The sequence below is a fragment of the Miniopterus natalensis genome, chromosome 8, assembly GCF_054644295.1.
Source record: "Miniopterus natalensis isolate mMinNat1 chromosome 8, mMinNat1.hap1, whole genome shotgun sequence".
NCBI lineage: Eukaryota > Metazoa > Chordata > Mammalia > Chiroptera > Miniopteridae > Miniopterus > Miniopterus natalensis.
In genome coordinates, this window is record NC_142088.1 from 61778078 (window position 1) to 61790615 (window position 12538).

General features: G+C 37.1%; 1 protein-coding gene across 1 annotated transcript in view; it reads right to left on the reverse strand.

The window, feature by feature from the left end:
* Positions 1 to 454: 454 nt before the first annotated feature.
* ARHGAP15 (Rho GTPase activating protein 15) overlaps positions 455 to 12538 on the reverse strand; it is a 574327-nt gene continuing 562243 nt past the window's right edge. The window contains exon 14 of the mRNA XM_016196534.2: positions 455 to 808. Coding sequence (XP_016052020.2) covers positions 625 to 808 — 184 coding nt within the window. The 3' untranslated portion in view covers positions 455 to 624. The remainder of the gene's footprint in view (positions 809 to 12538) is intronic.

The window sequence follows — 12538 nt, forward strand, 5'->3', positions numbered from 1 at the left end:
AGGATTTGTACATTCCACCATACAGTGCCAAGGATAGCCAGACTATATTTACACATACAGAAATGTTCTGGAAAGATGAAGTAGGTCTATTTTCATTAAGAGCCTGACCTCCTTTGTTCTATTTAAAAATTATTAATTTCTGTCTTCCTTCCTCTTTTGGTTGTTCTCACATATAGGAAGGAGTATGGGAACATGTATGACGCAGCCGGGGTAATGAGAAGGCTCACATGGGTGCACACATGCTCTCAACCACACTCACACTCACTGACATATCTACACACATACAACCACACACCCAATGCCCGGGAGCAGCATTAAAATGGTTTCTTTGGATATGTGCTATACCCTATACATTACTGAATAGTGTGAGTGTGCGTAATGCACACCTAGAAGTGCTAGAAGGGAGAGCAATGAAGGGGTTAACGCAGAACACGTATAAGCAAATATTGTCAACTATTTTATTCAAATGTTTGGAACTTAAACACAAAATCATCATTAAGTTTTCACAAAATGAGGCATCTGTCGCTTGAAAGGAAAAAAATATTTCAGAAATATGTTTACAGAAATGTAAAAATATTAGGCATCGAGACAGATGTGAACACGTTCAGGAACTTGTCTTGTCTGTCAGTCTTCCTCGGAGCCGAAGATCTTCTTGTACTCGCTCAGCATGAGCTCAGCTATCTGGTTCTGGTAGACCATGTGTATGGCCATGTTCCCTGCCTCGTTTTCAGCCCGCAGAAGGGTGGGTCCAAACACAATCCCTAAGCTTTGGGAAGACATGAGGTTCTTGGAGGCCTTGGTCACTATCCTGTGGAGAGAGAGAAAAAAAGATTCTATTGGAGTTTAGAATAAAATTGTAGTTACTTTTGAATTATAAAGTTCAGTGCTTTTGAATTCTTTTATTTTATTAAATTTTAATTTAAAGAAGGAAAGTAAAGGCACTGATTGGCTTTGGCAAAACAGTGAATGCAACATTAACAAAAAATTTTCTAGTTTCAGAAAAACAATGTCTACCACAACTATTTTATCTCCTACTCTTCATGCTTTACTGTATGGAAAGATAACTGATGACTTTTGGGGGAAGAATTCCTTGCTTTGTACAACTTTTTATCCCCATAGTACCTGGCCATTGTGGGTGCTCTATGAATGTTTATGAAATGAATAAATTAGACAGCAAAAATTACTGTGGACATGTAACAGGACTCAGCCATTGAAGTGTTTATAGGTCAATGGAAGAACCAGGTGAGACATGCATAAAATATACAAGAATCCAAACACAAAAAGTAGAAAAATATATGTATAATTAATGGTGGAAGATAGACACAAAGACTGAGAAAAAAATACATCTTTAGTGCTTAGTGTCAATAGAGCATTCCTGACAAATGCTGACCAGAATATGGATAGTGGAGAAGGTAGGTTCTGAGAAGTTTAGTTAGGAGTGTGGCAAAATTCTAAGTTTACATTCATTTTGGTCAACCAATTTAGCTCACATTGAAATAAAATGCTAAATCCTGTAGCATTTGCATAGGAAAAGAGTTCCACTGGAATCCAAGATATGTTTGCTTGTGTGAGGACTGCATGGAAAGCTGAAATAGCAATGAAACATTAGCATGTGGTTTTATTAATGGTAATGCCTTCAAGCTTTGACACAGGATTCTTAAAAAGAAAATAAAGCCCTATCCTATAGACTGAGACTTTTAAAAAGTAATGCTTATTCTTAATAGTGAAACCTACTTGATTCTATATTAAAATTAGGAAGAGGGAGGTTTTAGTGATGTTAAGAAAGTAGGGATAGCATATGGAAGGACAGGGTGCTGAGAAATACGAAACTCTGCATTCCACCAGACACCTTGCCCCAAAGGGTATACGAGTGTAGAGAATAAATGGGGGCAAAGGAACATGTCACTGCAAAGCCATGGGGTCGTCAGTCTCAGAGCCCATTATGGAGCATTGGTTGGATTTTGGAAGACTCTTTGTTCGGCCAATGTGGGCCTACATAGCCCCTAGTCAAAGGAGGCAGGAAGACTTGCTCTACTTCCATCTCTCCACAAACGTAAATTACTAAAGTACCACTTCTGTGACCAAGAGCCTATGCCTTCTCTCTCCTGAAAGAGATTGCCAAGGACCCAAACTATCCACTTGTGACTCCCCACAGCACAAGCTCATGGTCAACAAAGGTCCTTGACCTGATCAATATCAATAATAACCAAGTATTATTCTAAGCAATTTTATTGTCTCATTTAATCCTCATAACAATTCCATGACATAGCTTCTATTATTAATCCCACTTTACAAATGAGGCCAAGAGTGGTGGAGTATCTCCTATCGCACAGACCTGAGATCCAAAGCCAGGTAACCTGGTTCCTGTGCATGTGGAAACATCATTGCCATGGTGTGTTAATGACTCCTATGCTTAATAACTGGTCTCATTTTTCACTTTGCCATCATCCTCATGATTATCAGATCTTTCCATAAGAGGGTCTGAATTTTTATTCTTCACTGTAGTATTGTGATGAACAGCTTGGATACAACAGATTTACTGTGGTCAAAATGACTCTCAAATTTGGACTGAATAGTCAAGATATCCTACCTGCTTCCCATTGTCACTTTTCTTCTGCTTTAAATGGATTGCATTTGTACTTGTGAGTACTACATTTCTGGAAGAGATTCTCATATTTTTATTGTATCAGTGACTTATAGGAGCCTTCAAGTTTTAAAGAAAGTTTCCTTTGGAAATAAGCAACTATGCCACATTGCCACTACATTTACCAAAAGTCAGTAGAATGATTTAAACATCTTCCTAACTTAAAGCAGGGGCAAAGGCAGTGGGCCTTTGCTTCTCTCTTGAGCCTCTCCCAGACCTCTTTATTATACAATTATATAAGTTATTAGTAAGATTCACAGGGAAGGAAAACAGGTTTTTTCTTTTGGTTTTAAAGTAATAGCGTTTTGTGATACCAACTCCTTCAATGACTCTACCCCTCACCCACACACACATTTTAAAAGGTAAATATGGAGAGAGCAACATAACTAATCAATTAATTGAGTGCCTATTAGGTAAAAGTTGCTTTAACAACATCACTCATTGGTAGAAAGATCAAAGTTGATAAGATTTATTTAGCAGAGAGCAGGGCTCAGAGGTCATAGGGCATGGAGAAGGTAGAATCCAAAGCAAGAGAGTATTGGAAGTCTGAAGGCGAATGCCTGGTATAGAGCATCTTGGCTAACAGAGTAGAAATAACGTTAGGACCTGGAGTCCAGGGAGACTGAAAGGAGAAAGCGATGACATAAAGATAGATTGAGCATTAAAGATATATTTTCCTACTAAACAATGGCTATAATTTCAGTTGGTAGCAAGAACAGTGAGATTTGGGATAGCTGGGAGCCAGAATTGCTTCAAATTCACAAAGTTGAGGCTAGAAATCAAGGTCGTCCAAGAGCTGATTACTGGAGGGGGCAGTCGTGGCTGTGAGGAGGTTATGGGGGCAGAAGCTGGAGGAGGTCCATGGCATCTAAAGGAACTTGGGTGATTGGAGGGTAATTTAGCCCTCTGGGGCATGGCAGAAAGATACTGGAGCCACTGGGGGAGAGAAAGAAGTCTGAAATGGAACTAGACATTTTTCAATTTCTCCAGAGATATTTATATTTTCCTTTTCAGCAAAAGTTCTGTCCTGAGAATCCAGAAGAGGGACAAAGCCAGAGGAGGAAATCAAGACGGAGTTTAAATAGGATGGAGAATAGGACGCTAGAGCTGCATGTCAGTGCCAACCCCCCCCTCCCCCCCCGGGGAAAGTGTTCTCTACCTTAGCTGGTGGTCATGGAAGAGAATTGCAACGGATTTCTTCCAGCCTGTCAGCTTCCTTAATTTTTTATGGACAAGTATTCACGTTGTACTTTTATGCATGTGTACATGTGGAACAATCATTCCATCTCAAACCCGAATCCTGTGTGTCCATTTCTCCGCATGCTATTTGATTTTAATAAAACCAGCTTTAAACTTATGAATGCTTTAAAATAATCTTGTTATAAGTATATTTTAGTAAATAACATATAGTTTTGTATTTTTGTTATATTTGCATTACTCCAGGTTAAATTTTCTTAGGTTGGAATTTTTCCCTAAGTTGGGAAAATCAAGTTACTTGCAATAACTCTTTGAAAAATCAAATACAGTTAAGAAAAAAGTAAGAAAATATGGATGTGTATTGTATAGAATGCATGCTATCTTGCTTAGTCAGTTACAAAATGTGTGCTTGTCTGTGGGTCTATAATATATATATATGAGTATATATATATATATTATTGGCAAATATATACATAGGTATATTATTGGCAATTTGTGTTCTAAATATCAGCCAGCTAGTAGTTGGTGTGTTGACAAATTAGCCAATATTTAAGTTAGAAAAGATGCTGAGAGTGAAGAGTAATTTGGGGAGGAAGTTACCAACTACTGAACTACATGATTCTTGTAAACAGGCAATGTACATATTCTCATATTAACATTTGAATTAGATTATATCCATTTCTAATAGACAGTAGAAATAGACATTTTCAGCAACAAGGCCCCCAAACTGGGATGTCTGGGAAAATGGATTAATGCTATTATTATAAACTTCATTATTCAAATGTGAACCTACCTACTCTCTACCTCAATAGACTCTTAAATAGTTAAGTGGTTGACTGAGGACAACATAGAAAGTCAACCATAATTTCAAAAAAATAGCTAAGATACTATTCTAAAAAATTATTTAAATCTTAGTTTGTGGGTTTTTTGTTTGTTTGTTTTACCTCAAATCAATGGATATCATAATTTCTATTCTCATTGTGAGGACAAGTTGAACACTGCAAGTGGCATTATTTCTGAAGGCTTCAACTGCTAAAACATATGTAGAGGAGAAACAGGGGCTACTGAAAGAAATAAAAGCACTGCATGGCAAAAAAAGCAATCTAGTATCTAAGATGGAAAACTCTCAAAAAGAGTAAGTTGCATTTCCAGTAGCTTAAAATAGAGTTGAGTTGTATTATTGGGGGGTGGGGGGGGTGTCTTATTCAGAAACCAAATACATTTTTACTAGGGGTTTGGCAATACCTCCAGGACAGCTTTCATGAAAGTGAGTTCTGCAAAACACCATTTCTGTGATATATTTCCCAAAAATAGCACTCCAGAGTAAAATAAGTTTTGAAGAAAGCTGTATGCCATTTTTTTTTCCTTCTTGAAAATTCACAATGCACAGTAGCATAATAAAGGCCCTGATAAGTCCTGCAGAAATTATCTTTGTTTATCTTGGTGTGACTCATGTGTTCCCCAACTTACATTAATGTTGTAGACTCTCCTGAGTGACAACGAGGAGCACATATTTAAAAATGTTGTTCTAATTGCTTTGCTAAGGGCCTATCAGACTTTGCCACCCTGGCTTCAGAACTATGTAGCACCTAACTCAAAGAGGTCAGATTCCAGTTCTTCCTGGAAAGTTTCAGCCCTCTGGTAGGGCTTAGATTTCATCAGGCCTTAGACTATGACAGTACTGTAAATTTTGAGCTACAATTTAAGTTATTTTCAGTGAAGAACTAAAAAACATTCCCCTATTATGAACCCCCCCCCCCACACACAAACAAAAACCCAAAAAGCAAAAGAACCCATGTGAAGGAGAAAGGTAAGAGCAGAGACATGGCCAAGAGATGAACACACAGTGAGTTGATGGATGGGTAAGAAAGTGCAAAAACATTTGGACATCAGACCAATATTTGGAAATTCTTCTACGTGTTTGTTTATTCGCCATTAATTCACTCCTAAGAAATCCTTAGAGCAAAGATACCTGATTCTAAACAACATGAAGAGCTCAGAGTTTACTGCCTGTGAACACTTGACTAATAGGAGAAAGACCCCAAAGTGCAACTCTTGAAAAAGGCTATTTATTAATAGTGCTTAGTTTAAAATAGCCTGACAAAAATAATTATGATTTTGTGAATTTGTTCATGAAATAGCACTTGATATATATTCATTGTAAAAGGAATTCTTATACTGCTAAGTAAAATTCAAGTTTATAAAATCCTGAAGTGGGTAAGAATTCATTTTTCTGGCAAGCGCTTAGAAGGATGATATACAGTGTAAGGCACAAAAAGGAGAGGAAATGCCAGAGCTACTTTTTGTCGAGTCCAAATGGAAGGAGCAATGATCCATCAATTTAAGATTATTTTAGAAACAATCTATAATCCAGTGCTACAGATGTTGGACCCCAGACAAAAAAATCCTCGCAGCCTTATGCTGGGTAAGTTTTTCCAAGAGTGAGCTGAATTGCTAACTCAAAGAAATTTCTTGGTTGCTTAAAATTACAGCCAAATGACTCAAACTGAAAGAGAGCTTTACTATAAAACTCAAAATTGATGCTGAATTAAGAAGACCAAAGCATTTAATAATAGTCCAGCTCTAAACAGATACATGGATGCAAACTTCCTTTTAAGTCTGTGCTTTGCTCTTACCATTAATGACTTGCAAAGGAAGTCGAAAGCCACATAATTGCCTGCAGGACAACTCTCCAGTTCTTGGAAGTGTATTAAAAGTGTTCCCTTCCCTATCTCTGTAATGCTGTGATTTTCCAACACACATAACTTCAAGGTGGTTTCACATGAATGGGGAAAGTGTGGCAGTAAATGTACTCCTGCCATCAGGTCACACCTGGCTTGCAAAATACAGGTCAGCCACTGTACGTGAAATGTTAATTGTGACGTTGGCCACTTAAGTGAAAGGGGCTATTAAAAATAAAATAAATTTTCAATGTGTTCAACTTATTTTTCCTAAGTGCTAAAGCTACTTTGGGGGAAATTCATGCTAACCATATGCTTACCTATCCTCAATTTGTACAAGCTACAGTGCTGTCTACACTGGACTGTGTATATATACGTAAGATTGGAGACTTAGCAGGAATTCCACCTTCTCTCTTAAAGTCATGGCTCTATGTCAGAAAAATTTTCTAATATTGTAAAAGCAGAAGAGTATATTCACCGATGATTTCGCATTTAACACTAATATGTTTCAAGGTGGTCCTTCACTGGTATTTCAGTCATTTGTATAGGTTAATTTATAAATCAATTGGTTTAAATCAACTGTAAAGTCTTTCGATTTAGATCTAAATATCATATTATTATTATTTTCTAAACAAGTTAACAACTATCTTCCTAAATGGGAGTTGTTGCTATATTTGTACATTTTTGCTTTTGAATAATCTTTGAAGTCATGTATATGTCATTCTCCCGAGGCACATTATGGAAATAGTCATAACTGACATGGCCTTATTCTTGGCATTTATTAAGTACACTCTTTGCACTGATTTCAATGTAGAAGATTGAATATTTTCAATTATTCACTTGTTTCACATTTTTATTGATTGGATATTATAGGGAGATTCCAAAATACCTTTTAAAGCAATATTCAGAATATCTACTAAGATAGAAGAAATGATAAAGTAAAAAAATGAAGAGCCCATAGACTTCAAAAGGACTTATTTCTAGTTGGAATATGTATTCTATAATGTAACAAAGACCACAGATAAAGTGGGTTATTACAGACAAATCCCTTAAATAGTAGATAATATAATAAAGAAACACTAAGAGTTATTATTATTTGTTGAATATCTATTATGTGCTAATCACTATGCTTCAACTATATCACAATTTTGAAAGACAGATTTAAAAATCAGCTTTAATTCATTTTTTTCTGATTGTAAAGTAATACATTCAAGATAAATTCAAGATAAATTTTTTAAAATTGATTTTAAAGAGGGCGAGGGAGGGAGAGAGAGAGAGAGGCATTGATGTGAGAGAGAAACATCGATCAGTTGCCTCCAGTACGCACCCTGGGCGTGTGCCCTGACCAGGAATAGAACCTGCCACCTTTTTGGTGTATAGGACGAAGCTGCACCAGCAAGAGCTCAAGAGAATTTTAAAAGTTTAGAAAAGTATACTAAAGAAAAAATTCTACCAGTAACCATAAACAGTAACTCAATGTAACCATTATTCATTCATAAGAATCTCCTGAGTACCTGCTACCTGTTGGCCACTGTTCTGGGTGCTGGCATCATTGGCAACGAGTAAATAGACAAGTTCCTGCCCATATGAAGCAGGAATGTGGCGGGAGACCCAGACAACACGCAATACTCTGAACGATATGTAATAAGATTTTAGGAGCTGAAGTACTTCAAGAAAAACTAAGAAAAAGAGAAATAGTCATTCTTCCACTGAAACTAGGGGACTTTAAATCCACCCCAGAGATCCTTGTTTACTTAGCGTGGGTGGGGCTGGCTGGCTGCAGATAATATAGCCCCCAGATAATCCTGATGAGGAGAGAGCGGTAGAAATGCCACATGCAGCAGCCAGGGCACTCAGCGCTCAAGGAGTCCTCCCTAAGGAAAGGACACTTGGCAGAGAGCTGCTTAGGGGCACAGCAGGTGAAGGACTCCAGGCAGGTAAGGGCGGGGAGAAAGCCCCAGTGCTGAAGGTGTCTTTGGTGCATCTAGGAGCAGAGGGGAGGATTGTGTGGCTGGAGGCTGGGGAGTGAGGTGAAGGTAGGTAGGACAGGCTGTGGCCTTGGTATGGATTTTGGATTTAATTCTAAAGATGATGAGAATCCATTCTTGGGTTTTGAACAGGAGAATGACATTGCCAGGATTTAGGTGTTAAAAATGTATAAGTAAATAATTTATTTATAAACACATTAAAAAATCCTTTCTATACAATTCTGTATCTAGCATTTTTTCCTTTTGTCTTATATATAGAATATTTATTATTTACTCATTACCTTATATGGGACAGAATGGGTTGTACCTTATAATTTTTTAATATAAATGAAATTGATATATGAAAAAAATCTTTCCACGTACTCTTCCTCCACATTTTGGAATATTTCTTCAGGCAGTGATTCCAAATGAGGGGCAGTTTTGCCACCCCCATGAGGCATTTGGCAATTGCTGTAGACATTTTTGATTGTTGTGACCAGGTGGGGAGTTGCTGCTGTTATCTGGTCAGTAGGAGCGAACGCTGCTAAATATTCTACGATGCACAGGACAGCCCCCCACCTCTACAAAGAACTGGCCAGCCCAAGATGTCAATAGTGCTACTGCTGAAAAACCCTGGGGTAGGATAAAATAGAAATGTAATGATTAGATCAACGGTTCTAAAACTTTACCGCTCATGAGAATAATTCGGAAGACATGTTAAATACAAATTGCTGGGCTCTAACCCCAGATCTCTGATTCGGCACGTCTGGGGAGGTATTTGAGGGTGTGCATTCCTCACAGACTCCCAGGTGGTGATGCTGCTGGCCTGGGGACCACACTGTGAGAACTCACACTAGGTCATTAAGTTATGGCTCTCCTTTTCTCAAAATACCGTGACATGAGATACGTCAGCACATTCCATCGCATGGAACAGGTATTCCAGTTAACATTATTATCATTTGGTATTATTCTTTTTAAAGTAATTGTCGATTTGATAGGTGAAAAACAGTCTGCCATTCTTTGAATTTAGGATTCTTTGAATTTAGAAAATGGGGGAAAAGTAAAAAAAAACAAATATTCCTGTGGATAGCTGTTCATATCCTCTGCTCTTTTCCTATTGAGAGCTTATCAGTTTGTTTGTTTAATTGATTTACTTATTTTGTATAATAAAACTAATACATAGTCTTTGAAAAGATGTACTAATCAGGAGTATGTTGAGTAAAAAAGTAAAATCCTCTTGTTTCCTATTAAAACTCCTTCATGTTAACTATAATTAACAGATGGGTGTTCCTTCTGGATGTTTTTCTATCTATCTATCCATCTACCTATCTTCATATATATTTTCTCTTTCTAAAAATTGAGATAAAAAATACATAAAATGCTGCAATTTGCTTTCTTCCCCCTTAAGTATATATTGTGGGCATTTTTCCAAGTCAGTACATGTAAAAATACCTCATCCGTTTAGAAAAGTTGTTACATTTTGTAGTATGGAAATACCTTCATTTATTTAACCATTGTCCTGCTGGTGGACTTTTTGGTTGCTTCTAACTCTTTGTATTACAGACAATGCTACAATGAACATCTTATACATATAAATTTGTGAGTTTTTTATGTATTAAGAAGCATGACATTTCATTCTTTTTGTTATACTTGCATTCTCCCAGGTTTTTGTTGTTGTTGCTCCCTAATTTTATTTATTTGTGTTTTTATGTGGTCATATCTAGCACTATTTCTTTTGGAATTTCTACTTTTGTTTTTGTTACTATAAAATTCATCCATTTAAAGAGATCAGGCAAATATCAGTGTTTTCTCCTAGTTTTTCTTTAATGATTTCATTTTCACATCCTTTAATTCATCAAGAATGTTGCATTTGAAACCAAGGGCTTTCTAATCCTAAGGCTTGAGGCCTGAGGTAGACTTGGAAGGGAAGGGCGTCAGAGAATCAGCAAGAAGTCTTGGGTGACATATTTTAACCATCTACTTCACATCCACGTATATATTTACAAAGATGAGAAGAGTGTTCAGGTGGAAGAAAATCCAAATTAATGTGTATTACCTTTTTCTGTAAATTCACACAGTGTTTTACATTTCTGAAAGCATTTATTTCCCATTGTGATTTCAACTGCACTATTGGTGAGATAGATTGAGAATTTCAGCTATAGGGTCCCTTAGGCATTTTCTCTCAAGCTTTAAAATGGTCTTAGCCATCTGCATTTGATCACATCAGCAGGACAAAAAGTCTTGGATTTTATTCCCTGAGCTCTACTAACCTACCAGTACCGCTGATAATATCACCATCCTGGGAAGACACTGCCCTGGGTGTAGGGGAGGAAGGTTAGGAAATATATGTTGGGAGTATATTTAGAAAGGAAACATTTATAAGACTGGCATTATTCTCTACCCAGGATTTGTTCAATAAAGCAGTTAAAAAACTAGAAAGTGCTAGTAACATTTGATTCAGAATATTGGCATTAATTAAGCCAACTAGAATAAGGCACCTAATTATAATGCACCTAATTATAAGATATTAGTGGAAAATATAGAACTTAAATATTTGCCTTATGATGTTAGATAAAACGAAAAGGAGCACTATCAAGATGCAAGGCCAGAATTTATCAACCTCTTTTATTTTTCCTTTTCACATAGGTGAAGAGAACAGCTATTTCACTTCCCACTAAGGGCATCTACATCAAATCTTCAGCAGTTACTTGAAAATTGTCTTTTTGTTTAAAAGATCCCCAAATAGCTAAAAGAGAATCAGTTGCAATTTAGGTATCGTCATTCAATTGTCCATGCTTAATTTACTTTCTGAAGAAGGTTAAGTTTCAGATACTTTTTACAATGACTTGACGTTGAGACATTTTTAACTAGAGAGCTCTAAGGTTCATGTGTCCAGCAGACTGATGTGCCCCCAATGGCGGAGCAAAGGGACCTAAGGAGTTTGATTTGGAAAAAAAACTAGTTAAGGAAGAGCCATGATGACTGAATTAAAAAAAACCATGATATGGAAGAAAAACTCAACTGTGCTATCGTAAATCCCGTTCCTGGAATTGGCCCAGAGACTGATCTCCATATCAAGCATTTTGAATTGAAAATAGATTAGGTTGATACAAAGGATTCATATTTATTACAGAAACTTTAGAAAATGCAGACAAGTCAAAATAAAAAATAAAAATCCTTCATAATCCCATCACAAATATTACTACTATTAATATTTGGTTGCTATAGATTGTTCCATATGTATACTAGAAAAGTACAGGGATCGTCTATCAAGGTTATTAGATATTTTGTACATAAAAAGGCCATGAGTTTCCCATCAGGAAGCATTCAGAAATGTCTAAGATTCCTGTATTGGATGGAAGTTAAATGACATTTAAAATGTCATTTGGGCTCCCAGATTGATGACAAAAGAGTGCACATTCTGGGAAAGTTAAACTATCATTTGAGATGAGGTGGAATAATCTATAATAATAGGTTTCTTCCCTACTCTTCCTTGTACCTCTTGCTTTTCCCCAAGATTCAGTCAGCAGCATTTTTTTACCTCGGTGGAGGGATAGTAGAGCAGAAAAGCAAAGTGCTTTGGACTTTTGCAAGTGAGAACATTTCAATTGCAAAGAACTGTACCTTTGCGTTTCAAAAGCTTAAGTGTCCATGAGTTGCAGCTATGACCTAACCAATATATTGGAAGGTAGATGAAGAGCCAGCCTACCCTGCTGCCAGACAAAAGAAAGATTTTCTGGGTTGGTAGAAGAGAGCTAAGACTCTGGTGAGGTCCCACAGAAGTGGTGAGTCCCAAGCCCTTCCTATCCCTCATCCCTGGGGCTACAGGCTGTTAGGAGGTTTGAGGGTTCTGAGATCAGACAGATCCATGTTCTTATCCTTAGGGAAAACCTAGGGATATTGCAAGGTTACAGAATTCTTCATGTTCAATATATCAGAGTTCTGCCTGAACAGTGACTGAAACTCAGACCTGGGATTGGAAGTTGGGGATGATGACAGAAAACCAGAGGGAATGAAGACCAGACTGGACAGGTGACAGAAGCAAGGCA